We start from the raw sequence: 24,935 nt of genomic DNA on the forward strand, positions 1-24,935 counted from the left end.
GACAAAAGTACCTGGCTAATGACTTGGTAGACCAGGTTTAAAAGATGATTCTGGGATTCCTGGAAACGAGAATACGGCGGCGTGGGGAGAACTGAGCCGTCTGAAACCTCCCCCATTTTCTCCCTCCGCTCGGGCTCCGTCCTGTGCCTCTGGGGGGGTGGGGGAGGGGGAGGGGCGGGGCGGAGGGTGTCCATACAGGTGTGCACGCCCCAGGCTACACATCCAAACTCTATTCACATCCCCTGCCAACATCCACTGCCCGGCCACTCAGTTTGCTCTGGGGTTGGGATGCTGGGAAGAGGTTGCAGATGTTTGTGTAGAAAATTTGGGGGTCCTTGGTACCCAGAGAATGTTCTAGAAGAGGGCAGTGGTTCTGGGTGGATGTGTGCCCTTTGGGCCTCTACCGCTCTGGACTCGAGATAGGGGCCTCTCGCCTAGGTCCAAGGGGCTGCCCTGGTCCTCCTGCCGTCATCACAGGAAGATGAACCCACTGGTCTTGCTGCCAGAATCCTCTGGTCATCGGATCTTAAAGAGACCAAGGCGGTGAGACAAGACATTCTAGTGGTTTTGACTTTCTAGGAGGGGTCCAGGATGCTGGATTTGAGGCTCCAGATAAACTTATGCTGGTTGCGCCGAGCCAGTACAAGCGGCTTTTCCTGGAGCCCAGCACATGGCCCCCTAAAATGTGCCGCGCCGCATGGTCCCTGCCCGGCCTGCTCTTGCTGGCCCGAGAAGGAAATGCAGTCGGGTGAAGAAAGGCCGTGTAGGGGTCAGAGCACCTGGAGCCGACTCCCACTCCATCGCTGTAATGACCCACACCTCTGCTGAGCCTCGAGTTCCTCATCTCTAAAGCTGGGATCCCGGCAGCTCTCACGTGGCGTTGTGAGGCTTCGACCGAGCTCACGCTGGCAGAGGTTCTAGTACATACAGCGCCTGGAACTCATTCGTTTGCTCTTTCAACCTGTATCATGTCGTGCCGCTGCTATGTGCCAGGCACTGTTCTAAATGCTAGAAACACAAGCAGCAGCTCGAGTCCCCGCTCTTGGCGAGCTCGCCTTCCAGCCCAGACGGGTAGACGACCAACGTGAGCAGGCGGGATAATTTCACAGCCCGGTACGCACCGTGCAGAAAATAAAACGGTGTGATGTGAGTCCGAGGAGGAGACATTTCGGGCCCACATAACACCGTGGAGATCTATCTGGGAGAGGGACATTCCTAGTGCGTGGAAGACCCTCGTGGGACGGTAGCTCTGGCATTGCCTATTGTTTGTGCAATGTCGCTTCTCGAGAGGCATCTCCCCAGTCGAGTCGTGGCTCCTGGTCGGCCTATTTTCTTGGGCTTGACTAGCGATGTCCCTCAGGCCCCCAGGCTCCCCCGTGTTTCACAGGAACTTTATATCTAAGCGGTGACTATTTCAACTGGTAATATTGTAAACCTCTTCTTCTTCCCCAGAATCGTGTTTATTCCAAAACTGGGGTGCAGCCAGCAGAAACGATTGCCGGCTGGTGCCTCACACGCTCCAGGCTGCCCCCTCCTCTGCTCACTCATTCATTCAGTAAGGGACCCCTGACCTCGACGCTGCGCAGGGCTTGTGCCCACTGACCAGAATGAACCCCTGGAGGCAGACTGAGTCATAAAACAGGTTCAGTAAGAGGGACTTCTCCTTCTGGAACCTAGTAGAACAGGGGTCTGGTGCCATTTCCACAGCTCTGGGACACCATCTCCCTAGGATTCTGGGAGAAACACATTGTGACATCGGCAGGGGCCTGGCTGAGTCCAGGACCTTTAACTGTGTCCCTGGTGGGGGGCTTCTGGGGGTCGGGAGTGGAGATTGATGACGGGCAGCAATTCCAGCCACGCACGAGTCTCAGCTGCGTCCCTGGCCAGGCTGCGCGTGGCCAGGCTGAGCGGGTGATGTTAGATTGTTTTGCATCACAAACCCTCAGCCTCTGAACCTTTGGTGCCCCTCTGTGATCGGCTATCTTTCCTCCAGTGGCCCGATGTCAGCGAAGTCCCCCACTCTCCAGGAACCTTCATTCACCATAAGGTTTAAATGATGCCTGGGACTGTAGACTGGGATGTAAGCCGCACCTAACGGTCCACGATGAGCAACTTCGGTTTGCCTCTGTCGTCTCCTCAGTGGAAGCCCTACCTGCACCGAGAGTGGAGGCCACTGAGCTGCCTCTTGTGCCGAGGTTGCCATGGAGTCTGGAGAGATGCCGCTCTTTCCCCCACGTGGCCTGTGACTGTGAGAAGACAGCCCCTCTGAGCCAGGGGTCTCACCCGCTGGGGCCGACGACGCCGGGGGCTAGAAAGGGTGACTGAGATCGTCCTTAAGGGTAGGAGGCGGGGGTAGGAAAGCAGAGAAACAGAGTGGAAGAAGGGAGGACGGGAGGCCAGGGAGTGAGAGGAGGGCGCAGGATTCAGCTCCGAGCCGCCCCCTCCGAGCCCTCCCCCGATGTAATGGCTAATTTTATGTGTTGACTTGACCGGCTCACGGGGCGCCCAGATATTTGGTTAAATGCTGTTTCCGGGTGTGTCTATGAGGATGCTTCTGGATAAGAGTAGCATTAGAATCTGTATACTGAATAAAGCAGGTGGCTCTCCCCAATGTGGGTGAGCCCCATCCGATCTGTTGAGCACCCGAGGAGAATTAAAAGGTGGAGGAAGAGAGAATTCAGTCTGTCTGACCGCTGGACCTTGGTCTTCCCGTGCCCTCAAACTGGAACTTAACCACTGGCTCCCTTGGTTCTTAGGCCCTTGGATTTAGACTGGAATTACACTACTGGCTTTCCTTGGGTATCTAGCCAGCCAACTGCAGATCATAGGACTTCTCAGCTTCCATAATTATGTGAGCCAATTCCTTATAATCTCTCAATAGGTAGGTAGAGAGAGAAAGAGATGATAGATGATGATAGATAAATAGATGATAGATGATATAGATGATATAGATCGATATAGATGATAGTTGATGATGATGATGGTAGATAGATACATACACATATACATAGACAGACAAACAGAATATACCTATCTCCCATTGGTTCTGTTTTTCTGGAGAACCCTGGCTAATATACACAGATACCCACTCCAGAGTGGCTTCTACCAGTTACTCTGCCACAAGACCTCATTTATTTCCTTCATGGCGCTCATCACTACTTGCAGTTATAGCTTTGTTTCCTTGTTGAAGTTCCGTCCATAACAGTGGGGCCCGTGTGAGCAGGGGGTCTGTCTTTCTCATTCGGTGTGTAACCAACCACAGGGCTGGTGCCTAGCACACTCTCCGTAGTCCTTTGTGGGAGCAGAGATGGGAGGGGGCACTGAAGGAGGACACACAAGGGGTGCATCGTGAGAAACCACGGAGAGGTGATTCCCAGAAATGCCCTGGGACTTCTCACGAGCCCGTCGTCTAAGCGTCAGTCCTCAGCAAGGTCCAAGCGGCTCACGCGCGCCATCTTGCAGAACCCCGCTGGGCCCACGACATTGTTTCACACAGTCTTGCATTCACTGCCTGTCATGGCTTATGCTCGAAAGAATTGTCACACGCCCCCCTAAGGCCACCGACGGAGGTTCTCAGAGGCCAGGTCCCAGTTTGTTTGTTTTGTCCCGTTTTTGTCACCATTTCGTTGGTCCAATGCAAACTGCTTCCTGGCCTCAGGGAAAGTTTACGGCCAGTTCTGGAGATGACAGGTCTGCATGGTGCCAGCACAGAGAAGGGCCAGGCGTTATTTGGCTGGGGAGGGACTTAGGGGGTGGGGGGTGGGGACCAGGAGGGGAAAGGACTTCAGAGGAAGGAGTAAGTCTGAGCGGAGGCCGTCGCAATGGTATAACTCTCCTCCCCATTTCACCTGCTACTTCTCAGGATAAGGATCAGGGTTTGAGTTCTGTTGACAAACACCCTTTGGCTAGTTCTAGGCTTTCTCCTTGGTGCCATTTTAGTCAAATGTGGGTTTGTTCTGCGTGTAACATCCCAGGGTTGCTTAAGCCTGTCCCAGGAAGAGCAGAAGTCCTGATTCTAAGGAGAAGGACCTGAACCCCAATCCCCACCATCTTAGCTGCTGTCTCTGGAGAGGAAGGAGACGCTGCGTGGTCTCCCAGGCCACGTCAGAGAAGAAATGGAAGTCACAGGATCACCCCTGCGGGTGAGTGCTGCAAGTCTCACATCCCCTCGGTTGGTTTTCAGCCACCAGCTATGAAGCCTGACTCGGCCACCTTCTCCCCACGCACACACCTCCAGCTGAGAGGCAGCCTCTGCCCCGGGACCCCTTCCCGAGCTGCGCGCTCTGCCGATTCTACACTCTGAGATCAGAGGTCCCCCCGGGTGCGCCCAGGGTGCCAGGCACGGAGCAGGCACTGCTCTGCACGCTGGGCACAGACAGACGGTGCTCGACTCGGCGTCTCTCCTGCTTTGAGCTCTCCCCTCTCTTCTCAGAGGGGAGCCTCCGGCCCGGGTTCTGGAAAGCGAGCAATGGCGGTGGGCGGGGGGGACTCAGTCGTCTTCATCCTCCTCCTCCTCCTCCTCGGCGTCTTTGTTAGGGGTGCACCTCTGGAAACACTGCACCACGGTGGCCAGAAAGAAGCTGGAGATGATGGCAGCGATGGATACGGCCACGCCGGAGAAGATGATGATGAACAGGTCCGTGAGCGAGAGGGTGAACCTGCACTCGTGGAAGCTGGCCTCCGACAGCTCGTGCAGGAACACCCTCCTGTTCTCCAGCGGCAGCGAGCACTGGATTTTGTCGAGGCCTGGAAAAAGGCGGGTAGAACGAGAGCGAGCTTTAGGCCGCAGCATGGGGTTGCCTAAAAGTTGGCAAGGCGAGTGCTTACAACGTGCAAAGTAGAGGCAGCCCACCCCCCCCCCCCACCTACCCCGGAAACAAAAGGGGCTGGGGAAGTTGGTTGGAGTGGAATTTAAGCTTTTTAAAAACCTCAGTGAAACCATGATGGGAGAAATCGGACCGTACTGGGGCTCCTTAACTCTCAGGCAGGATGCTCTTGATTTTGAAGAACTCGGGGGGGTGCTGGAAGGGCAGCATAATCTGTTTAGGGTGTAGGACGTCTGTAGACCCTGATCCAGACCTGGTAAGACCCAGCCTCAGGGATGGGGGTGTGGGTGGGGCTGAGGTGGCGGACAGGGCAGGTACAGCAGGATGGGAGCCGCGTCAGTGTTTGTTACCAAGCGCGATCTACGCATCCTGACCGATACATAGCATGAACTACACACAAAGGCATGTTGCTGCCATGATCTCACAGACTCCAGACATAGGAAAGTGCACGATATTAAACTACTTATGTCTTCTGTTTCTGATCTGGAAAGAGAGAGAAAAACAAGAGAGTAGTGACGACCACTCACACCGCCCTTACTAAGTGCAAACACTTCTAAGCGCCACATGCGTACTAGCTCTGAATTCGCACAACTTTCTCAGGTGGGCGCTACGTTATGCCCATCCATGGATTAGAAAACTGAAGCACAGAGACTGTATACAGCTTGGCTTTGGCAGCACAGCTTCGCTGAGATGCGAGGATGACGTCGTGACATTAGGCTCAACTGCCCGCCATCTCCTCTGCCTGCCTTTGGCTTCGTTTGGACTCTCAGGAAAATCTTCAACTGCTCTCTTTTTCAGTGCTTCCTGGTTTCAAAAAGCTGGCCCTCGAGCCATCCCCAGTATTACCTGAAATTCTTCACGCCACGCTAATTAGCTGGTTTCTGCTCTGCAAAGGGCTGCCCTGCTAATTGGACAGCAAACTTGCAAAAAAGACGCTCTTTGGGTCTTTATTTGCGTGTATTTCCTTCTCTAGCTCAGAAACGGAAGTGGGAGGAAGAGTGGCTGAGCTTTCTCCTTCCTTCAGTCCTGGCCCATCTTTAACTTCTATAGCCAACCCATGATGCTCTCCCCCCCACGGGAACCATTGCCTGGCAACCAGACTCACGTCCTGCCTCTCCCAGAATCAGTGCCTGCCTTCTATACCCAAGGAATCAGCTGGACCAGAGCTCTGTGGGTTCCTCCAGCTTTCACTTGACTACAGTTTTTGACAGTTTCTTCTTCTTATAGAAGCCAAACTTTTGTTTACTTAATCTGAATGTTTTAAAGGCACCTGAACAGAACAGGAGAGCGTTAAGACAGAGTTACATTGGGATTTCCTTGTAGACACTGTTTTCTTCTGCGGAAAAGTGGGAAGAGCAATTGGCCTGCCTCCTCTTAAAATCCACCCCACCCCCAGCCAAAGATGTTATGAAAATAAACAAAATGGACTCTCGCGAACCGCATAAAGTACAGGCAGTTTCTAAAGCCACAATAATATTTGCCACCTTCAAGGTCATTGTTACCTAGAGAAAACGTTCTGGAAATCCTTCTGCAGGAGCTGTATCAACTAGAAAACACTCACAACAACACGACACCAGCCTACAGAGCCGCTGTTCAAATCCGGCTCTCGCTGGCTCCGACTCCTCCAGTCAATTCTGATTTCCTCAGTGTTCTTTGTGCCTTGAGATTAGGTTTGGCACCTTTACAAAGTGACACTTTCAGGAAATGTCACCTCACATTTCTCTGTGGCTCAAAGAGACAGGCTTGTTTGGGGGAAAAAAAAAAAAGCCACACACAAGGCCACCCGGGGTGGGAGACTCGGGAACACGCTCGATGGCACTATCGTGATGAGATACACTGACTTAATGGGTTTTCACAGGCCGCAAAGCACAGGGACACAGAGCGTCAGCCGGGGCCTACAGAGGGGGAAGGCCATCACTGCCAGGCCTCTCGGAAGACACAGTTGAGGCCACCTGCAGAACTGGGAGTTGAGGTACTCTGACTTCGGGGTTCCCTCTTCTCTCATGCAGGATCTTACTGTAGACCGGGGTCTCGAACTCCCTGCGCTGTTGGCGTTTGGGGGCTGATAACCCTCCGACATGGGGGCCTGTCCTCTGCACTGCAGGGTGTCCGTCATTATCCCTGCCCTCTCCCCGCCAGAGGCTGGCATCACGTCCCCTCCCGTTGTGATAGTCAAAGATGTCTCCAGACAGGGCCACATGTCCCCAGGAGACGGGTAGCAAAGGAGAAGGACTCCCCGCAGTCGAGAACCACTGCTCCGGGCTGAAACGCCTGGCTACGTAGGGAGTGCCGCTCTTTGTTACCAAACAGACATTCGGTTATTAAACAGCTCGTCAGGAGAAGGGCACCACAGACGCCCTGGGATGCGGGCGTGGAAGGATGTTCTCCTACGTGCTGCTGAAGAGTCATTGCCAGGAATCGAGATTTGGCGGAGGAGACTAAAGATGGCAGCCGGGAGCCACGCCACGCTCAGGCTGCCGCATGTTTGTGTTTGCCATCGAGATGGGGGTCGTCTTTTATTTTAAGGACCAAAAAAAAAAAATTACAGCAAGAGATAAGGCAATGTTGTCATGTGGACATAATTGTCAAGGTGCCATAACGAGACAGGACACATGCCGTGGGCCTGCTCACTCGTTCACGCCGCCCGGCTGGCCCCTATGCACGCATGTGAGTTTGCAACCACGTGGCGCAGTGGGCCTGTCACCTGTCCCAGAGGTGGCTGGGGAGTAAATGGAACGGGCAGAAGTGGAGGAAAAGACCATCTGCCCGTGAAGATCTCTCAGGAGCCCAGAGCCCAAAGCTGTGGTCCTCAGGCTTTTGGCTTATACACAGTGGTAAAAAAATAAAAAATAAGAACTAGAGGACAGTGACATAGCGCTCAAGTTTGTAGCCCTGCCCAGTCAAGACAGTAAACACACACACACACACACACACACACACACACACACACACGACTTTAAAAAGAGGGAACATTTGTACACTGTTAAAGCGAAGAAGGGCAGGATAACATAAACAGTCATAAACACATTTGGTTTTAAGAAAAACTCATCACGACACTCTCTGCAAAGGACAAAACGGCTACTGGTCGAGGGTCACGCTTGGGCAGCACCATCCTGTTCCGAGTTCTCCACTCTGCGTGGAACAGCTGCCTGGGATCGCGTCCTCATTCCCCAAGGCTCCCCGGCCATACCTCCCTGCCTTCCCCCTCCCAGATGTTTATGTCAATAAAGTTTTATTGGAACAAAGCCAGGCCCGATGGCTTACACATGACCTAGGGCTGTTTCTGCCCTACCGTGGTGGGTTTGAGTAATTGCAAAAAATTATGCGACTCACAGGCCTAAAAGAGTATGATTGTGACCCCGGTTGGCAGATAAGGAAACTGAACAGGTGTGTTATACGCTTGAGATTTTCCAGCTAAGAAACGGCGGAGCCGGGATCTGGAGTCAGGCAGTCTGACTCCAGAGCCTGTGCTGTTGGCCGCTCCCCTCTCCTCTTGCCGTAAAAATGCCTGCGCATGTCACCGCAGGGGCCACGAAGACCCAGAGAGTCGCGTTACACCAAGACTGCACAGGAACCTTACGAAACCCAGTTTGGAGCCCGCGCTCCCTCCGATCGTGGCCCGAGCCCAGGGCACTCCGTGGAAGGAACGTGGAGATCATGCTACCAGGTCAGGGCTGCGCCAGTTCCTTAGGGCCGTCGTAGCACATGACCACACACCGGGTGGCTTATAACCAATGGATTCTCTCGCACAAGTCTGAAGCGCAAGGGCCCGCGGGGCCGGGTTCCCTCTGGGGCTCCAGGGGAGACTCTTTCCTCGCCTCTCCTGGGTTCTCGTGGCTGCAGGAGTCCTTTGACTTACGGCAGCATGGCTCTGATCTCTGCCTCTGTCTTCGCCTGTCAATTCTCTCTCTTGTAAGGACGCCTGTCATTGGATTTACGGCCCACCCAGGACAATCTCATCTCGAGATCCTTAATGAGTTTTGCAAAGACCCTTTTTCCAAATAAAGCCACGCATGTAAGTTCCAGGGGTTAGGACGTGGACATGTCTTTCTGGGGGATGCAGGTCAACCCACTACAGCTGTCTCATGTGTGACAGTCATGTGTCGACCTTTGGCTTCTGGTCAATTGCGTCTCACCCCATGGGTACGTCTTGGTGCGACTTTCTTAAAATGCACGGATGGCCCTGCCCCAGGGGGTCAGCACACGACCCACGCTGAGCCGGGGTCTCTCTGGCCCCATGCGCTGAATCATGGGCAGATTGACTGAAAACATGGCTGGAGTCCGCTCCGTCCCACAGCCCTGCCCTGGGGAAACCGCCGCTTGGTTTCTGCTTTCCAGACTCCGGGGGGGGGGGGGAGGGGAGGGGGGCTCGTTCTCCCCTGAGCCCGTGTCCCCAGGCTTCTCCTCCATCCGCGAGTCACGCGGAATCCCCGTCTCAGGCCCTTCTGGCTCACATTCGCCTCTGTCGGCTCCCACTGCTCACACTCCACAGGCCCGACCAACGAACGACAGGAAAACAGAGGTCAAGGATGGGCCGGACACCTCTGGCCCACAACCACACATCATGTCACTCTGACAGCTGTCCTACCAAACCACGTGCTGGGTGGCTCCAGGGTCTGGAGAAAGTGGGAGCTTCTCCCTTCCGAGGGTGGAAACTCGGTGACCGAGCACGACTGACGGGAAGCTGCGCGCCTGCCTTTTGACCTGTCATGGGCCTTCCTCCCACCCGCGTCTCCCGTCACCCAAACAACGTGGGTCCCCACTCATCCTGGCCTGGCCCGATGGGGCCCACCGCCCTGTGCCTTCACGATCGTCTCTTCCTTCTCTGCCAGGGCACATTCAAGAGAGACAGGCCACCTTCCTCGGGCAGGGGGGCTCGGCCCCCCGCCCGCTGCCGCCCCCCTCGTTCTGTCCCCTCGACTGATAACTTTTCCCCAGCAGCTGACGCCTGAGATGGAGGGTGGCAAGCGGCCATTCTCCCAGAATAGACGGTGACACAGCGGACGGTAGATTTAGACTGATCTCTCGTCCCTTGCTAACACACAGGGCTGCGGCCAGGGCATCTCGTGGGGCCTTTCCCCTCACCCGGCCCCTGGGGGACTGCCCGACCCGGAGCAGTGACCGCCTCTCCTAAGCACTCCTGTCATTAAAAATAATTTGTTTTCCTAATTCCACTTAATATACAAAGCCTGTGTACACACCGAAATAACAGAAATTAAAAGGAGGATAAAAGAACTCATTCTAGATTTTTCTACGTGTGGGTGTACATAAATCCTCCAAGTAGAAATATACTCTGCCCCTCTGTTGGCTAACTATACCAGGAACACCTTTCCATTCAACCAATATAATTATCAAACGTCAGTTGTAATGGCTACTGGGTATTTTATTGTCTAGATCAGTGGTCCCCAACCTTTTGGGAACCAGGGACCGGTGCTCCTATGAGAATCTAATGCCTGATGAGCCGAGGTGGAGCTGAGGCGGTGATGCTGGCGCTGGGGAGCGGCTGCAGATGCAGATGGAGCTTCACCGGCTGCTTACCTCCTGCTCTGTGGCCTGGTTCCTGTAACTGGCCACCAGTACAGGTCTGCGGCCTGGGGTTTGGGGACCCCTGGTGTAGATGAGCTTGTGACTGACTTACCCAATCTCAGTTTTTTTCTTACTAGAAGTAAAGCCGCTAGGAGCATCTGTGTACACAGCCTTGATTACTTCCCAAGACGCATCCTCGCAAGTCGAAGACGGTGCGAGAGCGTCCCCTAGCTTGTGACTACGATGGCGTTTGCCGCTTATTCATCTTTGCCAGTCTGATAAGCCGTCAAAACAGCACACTGTCGATTTAATTCGCTGACTGGTAGAGCTGAAGCTTGCATGATGCGCTCACTGGCCATTTGGATTGCCCTGTCAACTGTCGGCCCAAGACCTGTGCTAAGAGCCTCCATGTCTTCCCAAGGTGTGAGAAGGCCCTAGTGACTCGGACCATTGAGGAGAGAGTGGCTGATCCACTTTACCCAATGCACTGTTGGAGCTACAGCTCCCGGGGGAGGCCCCCCCACACACACCCTGGAAGAGGGACCTGCACAAAGGTTCTCTGAGGACTGCTGGGCACTGGCCCCACGGCCCTCTGCCCGAGCCCGGCCATCATCCTCCGCTCTGCTCCCTAGAGTCAGAGGGCTCAGCCTGCGCCAGGCTCTCCGTACCGGCCTTCCAAACTCTGAACCCAAAGGACCAGCAAACAGAGCCACACAGGCAGGCTTTCCACCTGGCGGGGCCCCCTGACTTTGCAGCAACAGTGATCCCAAAGCACCTTTGACACCTGTTAGTCCCCCTCCCCATATATTTTACAGATGACAGTCCCGGAAAAGTTAGGTAACTTGTCTAGGGTCCCACGGGGTATAGATGGAACCCAGATCTCCTGACTCCCCGGGTTCTCAGCTGACTATGAGCACCTGGGGAAGTCACGGGTCCCACGGCCCCTGCTGCAGCCCCTTGGTGCTGCACAGGGGGCGTGTGAGGCTCGCTGGGCTCTCTCCCGCTCCCAGGGGCGAGGTGCTGGGGAGCCGCAGCTCTAATTGCTGATAATGCTAAGCTTCGTTCCCCACCATTGCTTTCATTAAATACCGGGCTGCCGCATCGGGGAAGATTCCCAACTGTCCTGCCCGTCGCAGCCGCAGACACTTCTCCTGATTAAGTAATCAGCTGACTGCTCCTAGGGGAAGGTGCACCCGCAGTGTCGGGTCAAGGGCTTCTGCTCGGTCCTGGCTCCACAGAGCGTGTCTGCAGACGGGCAGCACGGAAGTGGGTCCTGCACCAGGATCGTGCCCTGTGTCTGCCATCCTACATTCCAGCCCACCTCCCACCCCTGAGGCTCCGGGCACTGGCGCCGGTCACACACACACAAGCGTGGGGAACTAACTGACCTGCAATGCAGTTTCCCCAGCCTGCCCTTCTCCTCCTGAGAAACGAGCAGGGACGACCACTGTGGGCTTCGGTCTTCATCCTCTGGGTGGCACGCACGCACTTGACGCTACCACCGGCACCAGCACCACCACGGCCGTCGTCCTGACCATCGGTGCCTTTGCTCCTTCCACCACCGCCCCTGTGTCTCTCGGGCGGGCCCAACAGAATCACCAGGGTCCTTACAGGAGGGAGGCAGGACAGCCAGAGTCAGAAGATGTGATGGAAACAGGGGTCAGAGCGAGGCGGGGCCACGAGGCTCACGGTAGGCGCCCACGCCCGCCTCTCTGTGTTGTACTGAAATAAAGTGGGGGGTGGGGGGTGGACATGGTACTCGTCCATTACGTCGGTTCGGGAAAGCACACGGAAGCAAAGAGAAGAAATTAAAAGTCATACGCCGTTCTAGAAAGGCTAAACTGCAGACACAGTAAAACGATCAGTGTTCACCAGGGAGGTTCAGGAGGGAGGCAGGCCGAATGAACGAACAGGCGAAGCTTAGGACATTTTTAGGGCGGTGAAACTATTTCATATGATACTGTGACAGTGATACATCATAGTATCCATTTGTCAAAACCCACAGGAGGTACCTTCCAAAGAGTAAATTTAATGTAAACTACTGGACTTTAATTAATAATAATGTATCGATATTGGTTCATCAGTTGTAACAAATGGACCACACTATGAAAGACGTTACAAATAGGAGGCCCTGGGGTGATGGCTGGTGGCCAGAGGGGGCATACCGGAACCCTGTGCTGTCCGCTCAATTTTCCACAAACCTAAAACTGCTCTAAAAAATAAAGTCTATAAGGAACAAGATAAAATAAAACCATTCTTTCACCCCGAGAAAATCACCGTCGGCACTTAGACGCATATCCTTCCAGTCGTTTTTCTACGGGACTCACTTCCGCCTCCACACCACCGAGGCTCCCACCTGGGCCCCCACCTGCGTTCCCAGCCTCCCTGCTGCCCCACATGGCTGGGGTTATTCTCCTTCTCACCACCTCTTCCCTTTGTTCCCACCCCACGAATGAACACTAAAGCCAGTTTTCTCATCATCCAGCAATGCCCGTGACCCAGAACACCACGCTCCCTCCTCTGTGCCGGCGGGTGGGTGATGAGTCCGAAGGCTGCCCTGCGGCTTCTCTGTAGCTCCTGCCGTGTGCCGCGTGATCGCCGAGGGGCCCCGATGGTCCATGAACCACTGTCTGGTAATATTGCCGTATTAACAGTGCTTCCCCTTCGCACCACATCGCATTTCTTTCTAAAGCTCTTTAACACCAGGATTTTCCCGATCTTCCTGACAAACCTCTGGGTGACGGATGAAGGAACCTTCTCACCCTGTGACCTGCAGGAAGCCGGCTGGGGAGAGCATGGAGTCAGCCGAAATCAGAGCTGGAAGGGGCCTAGCCCGGGGCTAAAACTGGCGGCTGGTGAGAGGAACACAGCCGCCAAGGCGTTTTGGGGAGCTTGGCCAGCACGGCGCTCCAGATTGCTTCCCATGTGCGCGTGGTCTGCTACCCTCCTGCCCCACCTTCTCTGATAACTCCCACCTACTGCACCTGCGGGCATGTGGGGTCACCGTGACTCATGACCTAGGTCGGCTGAGAGAGAGGACGTGACTCAGATCCCACGGCTAGCTAGCGATGGAGCTGGAATGGGGACCCCGTTACCGGCTCTTTGGTTTGGGTTTGCCTCCTGCAACACCTGTCCCTTAATCCCAAGTGGCCTGCAGCCCCCTCGAGGTCCTGACTCCCATGACCAGCCCAGAGGCTGGAGGGGATGGGACACCAGGCCCCTCGATCGGCAGTCTCTGCAGTGGAGCTGCTGGGAGGACCTGCCGTGAAAACGCAGACAGCGCCCGTCTGCACGGTCATCAGACGTCTGGGGCTTGACAAGCGGTTCTCACATCCAGCCGAGGTGCATATCCGGCTCGTTTGCACTTCTGGGATTTGGATGAACAAACAAAAGGAATAGCCCCCGTGTGTGGTGGTGGAGGAAAATGTGCTTTCACTATCTTCATATGATATCACTTGAGGTCAAAGAGCAGGTGCTGTCATCTGCATTTGATCAGGGGACACTGGGGCCCAGGAACGTCATGGATTTACTGCCATTGGATAGTTAACTAGAGCCGCAGCCTCGCAGCCTCGCAGCCTCGTCATGAATGCTTAGCAGGTGGCCTGCCCCGCCCTGCACCTTAAACTCCGCCCCACAGCCACGGTAACCAGACGAGCTCCTGGAGCCCTTGTGTACAATGTCACCCCAGCCATCCCCTCAGCTGACTAGACCAAGAGAGGGGACAGCTCCCCTTGGACCAAAGACACACAATCCCACCCAGCTTCAGATGGTCTTTTGAACAAAGCAGCATACTTTTTGCCACATGGATGAGAAAGTAGAGAAAGCCCATCATTATATGGAGAGAATAAAAAAAACAGTGTGCGAAGCAGAGGTGTGTGTGTGTGTGTGTGTGTGTGTGAGAGAGAGAGAGAGAGAGAGAGAGAGAGAGAGAGAGAGAGAGAGCGCGCGCAAGCGCACTCCCTGGCACCTCACCGTTCAGGACCCAGAGTTCCTGGAGGCGCCCACATCCTTACAAGAACCCCTCCTGTTTGCTTGGGCCGGATGAAGTTGGCCGTGGGTCCTGAACTCACTCCACCAGCCACACAGGACAGGCTCCCAGCCCAGGGGGCCCAGCGGGGTGGAGATAGGAAGCTAAGCAGGAACCAGCCGGGCAGAGAAGAAAAGGGGAGAATGGGGGGCAGGCCCCTCAACAGCTGCCCAGCGCTCTCCCCAGGAGTGGAGCCGTGTGCCGGCTTCCATCTGTGGTGACCATGCTCAGGATGTCACTCGGCGACTTGGCTCATGTCACCATGAAGGCGTCCGACCCAGGTACTCACGACACCCACCTGACGTGGACGAGCCGCTGTGCATCAGCACACGGCCAGCCTGAAGGTGCAAGGCCTGCCGAGAGCCTCATTCCAAACTACGTCAGAGCCCCCGAGATCCCGGGACAGTGGGAACTGGACGGCCACTTAGACGGAGGGATTAACCCTTTGGGTATCTTAGCCAGCTGGCGAGGGGTCAGCTTCAGCTAACAGCACTTCTGGCCTCTCCGGAGCAAATTCCCCAACTGTGAGACCTGGGGCCATCCTAGATGGGCAGGAAGCTGGGCCACGGTCCCCAGTTGCCCAGCAACAAAGACTCTGGGAGCAGGCTCTCCTGGGAGCAAATGAGACAGGCCAGGTTGCCTCAGGTCATGTGTGCCATCGACTCTCCGCCGGAACTCCAGACCAGGTGCCGTAAAAGCCGCGACACCTGGCCCTGGACGCAAGTAATTGTGAGAAAGGTGACACCTGGGGCCTCGATTCTAATTAAGAGACAAATTAAAAACGCAGTAGTTTGTGGCACACAGGACATGCACAGGCCTGTCAAAGGCGGGAGGGAGGCCACTCGCAAGAGAGCGTGAGACCTCAGTCAACCTCCGCCAGGAACACAGTTCTTAGGTGTATAAACACGCGCAAAATGTCCACTCAGCTGGTGACCCAATACGCAATACAAATCAAATTGGAAAACATGCTTTAAAATAATAAAACATAAAACTGAGAAAGGTGGAGATACGACTACTCTCTAGTTGTCCTCTGTCTTGAGTGCAATTAGGCAAACATGTATCAGAGGTTTAAAATAAACAGACTTTCGCCCTGTGCTCCCACTTCAATAAGTCTACCCCAAAGAAATTAGCAGTTTTCTCAAACTTGACATGTATGAGGATGTTCAGTTCAGCATCGTTTGTATGTAAAAAATAAAAGGAAACAACTCACATTGCCAAACACAGGAGACAGGTGCATGTAGTCGATCTATAAAATGACCTCCTACATGTCCATTAAAAGTTAAATTTTCAGAGAACTGTAAGGACAGGAAACTCTTACAACTCAATAAGATAAAAAAAAAATCAGTTCTCAGGTATATAACATAGTATCAATTTGTTTAAAATATATATAAATGTGCATGAGAATAAAACTGAATTAGATAGCAAAACTAATAATGGGAATCTGGGTAGTTTTAATTTCTTTATGGTACATAAATGCAGGAGAAGAGGCCACTGACATCTTTCGGGCACCCACGCCGCGCTGAGCATTACTGCGCCCTTGTCAGTTGACCTCGTTCGAATCTCACCGCACATTTGGCGTGAGATTCTGTGACTGCATCCTGAAGTTAGAGACAGGGAAACTGAGGCTCAGAGAGGTCGGAGACTTGCCGCGGGCCCTAAATCTGAGTCTGGGCCAGGCTCTCTCACGTCAGGCCATTGCTAGCTCCTCCACCACCCACCGTGCCTCTGGCTCACAGTGCGAGGGACACCGCTCTGGCCACACTGTGGGCAGCGGGTCCAAACTCAGGACAGCCGACGTGGGCGGCTCGCTGTCAGACCACCCCCTCCCTGCTGCTGAGACCAACCGCCCGCCAGGGCCTGGACACTGTTCCTTGCTCTGAGCCTGTCCATCCTTGCCCCCAGCCACACATCCACATCTGGCGCCCCTTCTCTTCCCTACGTTACAGACAGTAGGAGGAATGACATTCTCCACTCAGACTGGTCTTTCCTTTCGCCCGCATTATCCGGTTTGATCCTGACAACCACAAGGTCAGACGGACCACACGGCACTCCTGTGTCCTAATTTCACAAAGGAGGAAGATGAGGCTCAAAACGCTTACGCGACCCATCCAGAGTCATCCAGTTTTTAAGCCAGGACTCAAAAATGTATCTTCAGACCCAAATCCAGGGTTCTGTAGAGACCCCAAAGGTCAACCAAAGGATTTTAGAGATGAGGAAACTGAGGTCTGACAGAATAGGTGGACTGTTCAAGGTCACAGTCATCCACAGCAGAACTGAGACTGAAACCCACGGCTCCTGACCCCAGAACACCTAGCCCTCGGGCGATGGCAAGGGAGCCAATTATACCGGCTCGGCTAACAATGCGGCTTAATGATGCCAGCTCCACCAAGGGCGTAGGGACGGTCACATTCATGCTGCACTCCCATGCACAATGAGGCCTTCGCCCCGACAGCCCTGTCTCCAGGACAGCGGCTGGTGGGGAGGGTCTGGGGAGCCAGGCAGGCGGACGAAGGCAATGGTTAAAGCTGGGGCACTCTGCTTCTTGCAGTTCAGATCTTTTTAGGACTCGTTCACGTGGGAGAGCCTGCCCGGGCTTGAAGTGACAGCCCGGGGGCCTGCGCCTGCTGAAGAGTGATTGTCCCTGCCTGCGTTCGTGCTTAGCCGAGTGTGGAATGAATAAGTGAGCGCAGGAATTCAGGGCATAGATGAGCAGCATCCTTGAATTCTCAGGATATGGAAAATCAGATACACGGAAGCTAGACCGGCATCTCCGCCACCTTTGATAATGTGTTCCACACAGTGCAGATTCCTATTCTGTCAAAGCCTTTGGGGACAAGGCGGGGTCCGGCTCTGGAGGTTGCCGCTGGGTCCCCTGCTCACCAGTGGAAGGCCATGATACCCGTCTGGGGCTCACCCCATTGGACGACGAGGCCCCTTCCTTCTCAGCTCTGCCCTTGCCTCCTCCCCACTGGCTTCCACGGGGCCCCTACCTGCCGCGCCCTTGGGCCAGGGGGGTATGCACGTCCACGTCCCCACTGGAGAAGGGCACCAGGCGAGCAAAGGGCACTGCGGCCCGTGGCGCTTTTTCCTCAGTGACTTCACATCTGGGCTGAAAAGCCACAGAAGGGACCACCTTCACTGCATCACTGGCTCTTAGCGGGCTGCCATCATTCCTCGCCAGGAACATCCTCACTCCCTTGGGCCAAGAGCGAGCTGGGAGCCGACAGACTGAGACCTGCTCAGGCTCTGGGGGCTGCTGGAGCGTCCTGAGAGCTGGCTGGCTCTGTCTCCACGTCAGGGAGGGAGAGTGGCCCTGAGCTGTGTCCCTACAGAGGACGGTGAATTGCACTGAGGACCGGCTATTTAAAAACCCACACCCACCGGCACTAGGACCCAGAGGTCCATGGACTGATCTCTGTCATGAGTGACAGAGAAATGACAGATCCCTAACTTCAGACAGCAGAAAGTGGGCTTTGGGAAAACCCCAGGGGAGAACTACAGCATCAGGGTCCAGAAACTGGGGCGAATCCGGCTGTGCCCCTCCCCTCCCCCTGACCCCGGCGGAGTGCCGCCGGGAAAAGTTCAGGCGCGCAGAGGTCACACCGGGAGCAACTCCCACCCAGCGCTGTTGCTCTCCAGCCCCCAAGCCTCCTCTTTCAGGCTCCATCGAGGCCCCCGGGCTGTGCCGGCCTCTCCCTGCCCCCCACCCGCCCCTCCGCTCCCGCGGCGCAGCCCCGAGCCCGGCCGGCGCGGCTCACCTTTGGGCAGCTTGGACACGTTCTCCTGGATCCAGGAGAAGAGGCGCGCGAAGTCGCAGTCGCAGAGCCAGGGGTTCCCGTCCAGGCGCAGCGCGCGCAGCGCGGGCAGCGCGGCCAGGGCGGCCACGCTGAGGCCGCGCAGGTCGTTGTCGTTCAGCTCCAGCACCTGCAGCGACTCCAGGCTCTCGAAGGCGGCCTCGTGCACGCCGGCCAGGTGGTTGTTGGCCAGGCTCAGCTTGACCAGCCTCCCGGCCGAGCGGAAGGCGCCGGCGCCCAGCTGGGTCAGGTTGTTGTAGCTGAGGTCGAGGAAGGCGAGCTTGGCCGAGCCGCTGAACGTGCCCTCCTCCAGCGAGCGCAGCGAGTTGTTCCGCAAGTCCAGGTAGACCAGGTCGCCGTAGAAGATGAAGAAGTCCTCGGGGAGGCGCTGGATGCGGTTGCCCGCCACCAGCAGCTTGCGCACGTCCAGGGGGAAGGCGTCCGGCACGCTGGGCAGCCCGCGGTCGCGGCAGTCCACGGTGTGCGGGTCGGTGCAGGCGCAGCCCGCGGGGCACGCGTGCCCGGGCCCGAGCGGCAGCAGCAGGAGGCTGCAGAGCCCCAGCGCGGCCGCGGCGCCGGCGGGGGCGCGGGGAGCGGCGCGGGGCCGCATGGCCGGGGACCCGCACGAGCCGCGGGGACGCGGGCGAGGCTCTCGGGACAAGCCCTGGCGCGGGGCGGCGCGCGGGGCCTGGCGGCCGGGCCCTGGGAGCCGGAGGGCGGCCGGGGCGGGGAGGGCGTGCGCCCGGGCGCGCGGGGGCGACCGAGCGCGACGCGGATGGACTAGGGGAGCCCGAGGCGGAGGGGACGCAGCCGGGAGACCTGGGGAGGGAGGGGCGAGGGACTCCCGAAGGATTTACTCGGACAGGAAATTAACCCGCTGTTAAATCCCGGGGGAGAGGAGGGAGCGGTAGGGGCGGCCAAGTGGCTGACGCCCAAGGGGGCCTCGCCCGGCCGGGCAGCTTATTGCCGAGACCCGAAAAGACCTGTCGTGTGCACTCGGCCAGGAGCCCTCAACAATTAAGTTCAGTACCGAGCGTCCCCGCACCCGAGAGGGCGTGTCGGGGGCGTGCGCCCCGTACCCCCGCGCCAGCCAGGTGCCAAGGTACTCGCCCCGCGCGCCGCCACCGCTGCCAAACGGAGCGCAGCCGGCGGGTTCTCGGGGGCCGTGCCCGTGCCGGGGCTGCCCGCTGCGGTTGGGCGCGGTTCCAGCGCGCTCCGGGGAGCTCCTGGGTGGCTGGTCTTCCTCCCTCCCTCCCCCCGCCCGTACTCGGCCCATCTCAGCGAGGCAGGTCGGGTCAGCGAGGCGGGCAGCTGCCAGAGCCCCCGCCGCCGCGCAGAGAGAGGCCAGGGCCAGTCAGCACTTTCCATGGTGGCCCTGAGCTTGTTGGGGAACTGGCAGTCACCAGCAAGGACCTGCTGCCGGTCTGGCACTGGGGCCTGGGGGCAGGAGAACTGTGTTCCGAGCTGTGTGGCCTCCACCTCTCTGGACCCCGTGCGCCCCACCAGTAAAATGAGCAAAGGTAATATGCATGTCCCCAGCTCTGTGGGAAGCACAGAGTCGGGGAGGAACATGGGATCAAGAAACAAAGTTAAAAAACTTCCTTTCACCTTAACGTCCACTCCCCCACCAAACTCCCAGTTTCTGTCCCCAAGGGAGGTGTCAAGACTGAAAGCACAGCTAGGCGTGGCCAGTTCAGCCTCAGACACGAGCAGATTTCCCTCCTCACCGCGCCCCAAGCCAAACTCCTTGCCCTACTCCCCGCCCCCACGCCCCTCATTTAAGAAACTGTTTTCAGAAGAAGTCCCCACAGAGCCACCAAGAGATTGTCCTGCTGTTGGCTATTTTGGTCCAAATGCCCTGGAATTGATAAGCGGGACCAAAATAACCCAGGGAACAACTGTTGGACACCAGGCCCCCGGAGCCCCTGCCCTGGTCCTGCTGCGCATTGGTGGAGGCTCAGATTCTGAAACCGCAAAGCTAAGCCCCAGCCTTTTCCCGAAGGTACATGGAGTCTCCACGTCTTCCCACGGATCAAAACCCTGAGCCTCTGGAACAGAGCCAGCGGCTCAACAGATGCCGTGTTTGCAGGAGCCTGGGGAGGGCTCTTTCCTGGCTTGCACTCCAAGCCTCACCTCCTGTGGCTCCTGTCTACGTCCCCACTCTCCTAGGGTCTCCAGTTTGCTTTTGCCATTCCTGGCCGCAGGGGCTCAGCCCCCACTCTGGCCTCATCCCCTTGAAGAGGCAGGTGCTGGAGGAATAGTCCGAATCCCCCCCTGCCCCGTGCGGGAGTGAGCGAGGGTGCCCAGGATGCATCTGGGATGCATTAAGGCAATGTCACACCAAGTGCAGGCAGGTGGCAGAATAAACCGATCACCCCTGTTTGCTGCAACTCTCCAGGAACCAACCTGTTCCGTCCTTCACCTTTCTAGTCTCAAGCTTGGTTATGGCTGTTCACTCCAGTATTAGGGGAGCCTATTTATTACTGGGCGAGGTCTCCGCATCATTGCGTTTGGTTGGGCTGCCGTCTTGCGCATGCGCGCTCATGTGCCTGTGTGTCCGCCTGTGTGTCCGAGGGGGCACGAACCCTTCCTTCCCAGTGGTCTGGTTGGCTGGAGTCAGGCCCGCGGACCTGGTCCTACCACGAGCCACAGCCCACTCAGTCTCTCTGGGGAAGTATTTCACAGCCTGGGGTCCCTAGGCCCCTTAAAGATAAACTCTTTTCAGGATTTCAAAAAATCTGGTGGAAACTGGGTCAAAGGGGGTCACCCAGAGTAAATCCTGCAATTCTGGACAATGAACTCAGTGGTGGCCCTAGTTCTTTTGTATTGGCACTCATGGGTGACTTAGATTCATGAAGGCAGAGATGAATTTCTACTTAATAAATGCGGAGCATTTAGGCAAGGGCTTGCAAACAGGGGGGTTCATGCAAGTCGAATAATGGAAGAGGTCCCTGATAATAAAACTGTGGAGAAATACCACTCTTGGCCTTGACTTCCTCATCTTGAAACTAGAGATAAGATGTCTTTCCCCTCGCACATCGGCATGAGGTGCACGTGGGAGAAATAGTGGCAAGGAAGAGTATCTGAAAAATGTTTGGAACACGCTGCGTATAAAAGTGGCCATTCGTCCTGCTAGGGCAGGACCTCCTTGCTTTCGGTGTCCCTCAAAGTCCCTTGAATCCGAATCTAAGCATTTTTGCATCACTATCAGCAAGACCAGACACAGCTGAGGTTTGTGGGGAGCAGGGAGTAACCCGTATTCCAGGACTCCCATGCCTTGGAAAAGTGCAAGCTTTGCCACCTCTGATCTTCCCCCAGCAAGGAAAGCATAGCTGTGACCTTGGCAAGGTCACACTGTGAGTCAGTGATAGCTGCTGGAAATAGTACACAGGCATCCTGACTCCCCAGCTGCTCTGCTCACCCTGCTCCTCGCCCCTCCCCCCCCCCGGAAGGGGGACACTTAGAGCTTGAGGAGAAACATTGCAGGTGACATAGATCTTCAGAGACGCAGCCTGTCAGCTCCCTTTCTGTATTTATTCTCGCGTTGTGATCCCTGATCAAGAGGCTCGGAACAGGGGTGTGGCAAATACCCAAGGTATCCTGTTATTTTCACAGGTGACGTCATGCCTTTCCTAGCTGGCCAAGCAAAATGCTCCCCCGGCTGCGGAATACTCCCTGTCTCGTCTTTTAAGTGGTCCCCGTCGGACTCCCCATGAGGCCTTGGGGGCATGTGTGGACAGCAGTCCCCAGGAAATCCTCAGTTTGTGGGTCCTGGTCTCTGTAAGGAAAAACAATCCCGTAATGAGATTTTCTTCTTTGGTTGCCAGATTGAGCTCTAATTCAGCCAAAATTCTAGACCCTCAATTGTAAACAGGATGATGAGTATGGTATGTGCAGGAGTATGAATTTAGGTGTAGATGCTGGATTCGGATGAGATGGTGGCTGGTGCTTGGTGACGTCATTTGGGCTACTCTTGTGATCAGCACCTGGCCGACCTGGTCCGAGGCATGAGGACACCCCATGGGTCCCAGGAAAGGAAATGCGTTCTGGACCATTGCCTGGACCAGCCTGACTTGACGGATGCAGCTCTCTGCTGCACGGTCACTGATGTGTCTGCCCCTTTCCCCAGCAACTGGCCCAACCCTAAGCTCCTCCACGGTCTCACCCTCTGCACTTTCCGGCTGCCGCCACCAGGGGGCACGGTCTGCTGCCTCCGCGGATGAGAGGCGGGATTACACCTCCTCCGGCAAGCAGCCCATCATCTCCTGGCACTGGGGCTAGCGGTGGTGAGAGTCGCAGTAAAATAAAACATGCCCCTGCTTTGCCTCTCTCTGCTAAGCCTGGACCCCCTTTTCAGAATAAAAGCTCCTGCTCCTAGTTTCACTCCTGGAACCAGGAGCTGAATCTCAGACCGGACCGGATGGGAGGCGGGGCTGTGGGAATGGCTAGAGCCACGGGCTTGGAGTCAGACAGACCTGGGTGACGCCCTCCCTGCCTCTCCCCTTCACCCGCTCTGTCGCCCTGGGTGAGTTACTTCCCTCAGCCTCAGTTTTCCCGTCTGTGAAATGGGATACGCTGGCGCCTACTCCACTGGGTTGTTCTGATGATTAAATGAGGTGTCTGTGAAGTGTTGAGCAGTGAGACTGACAGCAGCCGCATAATCACCGATTTCTCTCTTTTCACCTGTGGCAGGTAAAGCCTTCGTGGAGGGGGTATGCTTCAGGTAAAGAATTTACGTGTTCATCTCTCTGGAATTTATTCGTTAGAGGCGCCCCGATGCTCTAGGTGGGGTCACATTAACTCTCCCTGCCCCCATGCTCCCCACTCGACCTGGGGCCCGCCTGAGACAGACACACAGACACACCCCACCTTAGCTCTCCCCAGCTCTGGCTGACTCTGTGGGCACATTATAGGCGAGGACCCCTCCCCCTCACCAGCCCCCAGTGTGCAGGCTTGGTTGGTCTGAGCGTGGGCAGACTGCTGAGACCGCGGACATGGGGTCAGTTCCTTAGCCCGGCTCAAGGAGACATCTGTTCTCTGCTCACGGCCAGTCCTCCTCATGCTGGCCAGCCATCCAGCAAATGTGTGACCTTCGGAAGGGCCGGAGAAGGACGCGGAGAGTGCCACCGTCTCTCGCAGGAGGAGAAAAACACAGCACACGTCCTGAGAGTCAAAGGCACCGTCGTCCCGGGCAGGAGGCACGTGTCACAGCAAGCTCAGACGCCATCCTGCTTCCTCTTCGCTGGCCCCCGCCTCCTCTCCACTGGCAAGTCCCCTGGGCTCCCCCTCTCGGCCTCTCCACTGTTACGCCCTTAGTCCCAATCGGCAGCATCTTTTACAGAAGTCCTCACTGGCCTTCCTGCATCCAGTCTTGCCCAACCCCCACTCACCCTCCTGAGGCTACGGAAAGCCAAAGTGATCCTTTGAAAATATACATCAGGTCACATCGCCTCCCTGCTCCGGTGGCTGCCTGTGTGTGGCAGGGAGATTCCCAAGATGACCTTCAGTGCCCCCCCCCCCGATGGTATTCTTTATGGGGAATGGAATGGATCCAATGTGATAGATGCTATTTCTGCGATTAGCTTACCAAACACGGTGACTTCCATTTGCCATCAGACTCTCTCTCTCTCTCTCTCTCTCTCTCTCTCTCTCTCTCTCTCTCGCCTCCTTGACTGGTGTGCTTTGATGGAGTGAGCTACCACGATGGCGAGGCCCACATGGGAGGAGCTAAGGATGGCTGGCCTCAGATCAACGGCCCTTGAGGAACTGAATTCTCACAACCATGTGGGCTTGAAATGGAGCCTTCCCAGTCGAACCTTGAGATGACCACAGCCCAGCCAACATCTTGACTGCGGCCCACGAGAGCCCCTGGAGTGGAGGGCACAGTGAAGGCTTGCCCCGATTCCTGACCTCAGAAGCTGTGAGCTAGGAAATGGGTTTTGTTTCAAACTGCTAGATTTGGGGGTAATTTGTTACACAGCTATACCTAGCTAATACACCGCGGCACTTGGAATAGAATCCTACCAGACCTGAGTGGTCTGGCCAGACACGCCTCTCCCACCCTGTTTTGGGCCCCTCTCCCCTTGGCTCACCACCCTCGAGCCCCTGTGGTCCTTTCGTACATCTATCTAATTCATCACATTTGTTTTCACCGCAGGACCTTTGCCCGTGCTGTGTCCTCTGGCTGAAACACGTTCCCCCCAGTCTCTTGGCATGGTTGGTGCCATTTGGTCATTCAGGTTTTCTCAGGCCAAATGTCCTCCCTCCCCATTCGCTCTCCATGCTACCCCCTTGTTTTGTTTTCATCGAAGCATTTGTCACCCCCTGGCATTACCTAGATCATTAGTTCATGTATTCACTCTACCTGCTGCCACTAAAATAAAACTCTTAACGAGGGCCGTTATGTTGTCCCAGTTCCTGAAATCAGCCCTAGAAGATAATAGACACTCGAGAAATGTTTAATTAATTAACTAACTGCTACCTACAAATGATGCTTCTCAACTAGGCTACCAGTTTTTCCATAGCTGCCGGTGGTATCTCACCTGGTGATGCCCATCTATCTCTTCTGCAGGAGCAAGGACCTTCATCCCTCCAAAGGTGCCTTTGGCTCTGGTCCTGCAGAGGGAAATGGATTTGCGTGTGGAGCAGCTGTACCCTTGAAGTCTGGGAATTCATGACATCCTCCAAACACATTTCTAGTTCTTCTCTACTCCATCAAAATCCTGTAGCATCCTGTCGATGGCTTCATCACGTCCTCTTTCA

The 24,935-nt window shown here is 55.9% G+C and overlaps 1 protein-coding gene and 1 long non-coding RNA gene across 2 annotated transcripts; one reads left to right on the top strand and one right to left on the bottom strand.

Annotated features, from left to right (window-relative positions):
* Positions 1 to 206: 206 nt before the first annotated feature.
* Positions 207 to 19,176, bottom strand: LRRC38 (leucine rich repeat containing 38). Its single transcript, XM_016149466.2, has 2 exons — positions 18,138 to 19,176; positions 207 to 4,746 (listed from the first exon to the last, which is right to left on the bottom strand). Exons 1-2 carry the CDS (start codon positions 18,781 to 18,783, stop codon positions 4,490 to 4,492), a joined length of 903 nt encoding a protein of 300 aa, XP_016004952.2. The 5' UTR covers positions 18,784 to 19,176; the 3' UTR covers positions 207 to 4,489.
* LOC107513140 lies at positions 18,426 to 23,762 on the top strand. The gene is made up of 3 exons (XR_001597474.2): positions 18,426 to 18,516; positions 22,866 to 22,896; positions 23,225 to 23,762. It is a non-coding gene; the product is annotated as an uncharacterized LOC107513140 (long non-coding RNA).
* Positions 23,763 to 24,935: the final 1,173 nt, after the last annotated feature.

The sequence above is a fragment of the Rousettus aegyptiacus genome, unplaced genomic scaffold (assembly GCF_014176215.1).
Source record: "Rousettus aegyptiacus isolate mRouAeg1 unplaced genomic scaffold, mRouAeg1.p scaffold_m13_p_1, whole genome shotgun sequence".
Lineage (NCBI taxonomy): Eukaryota > Metazoa > Chordata > Mammalia > Chiroptera > Pteropodidae > Rousettus > Rousettus aegyptiacus.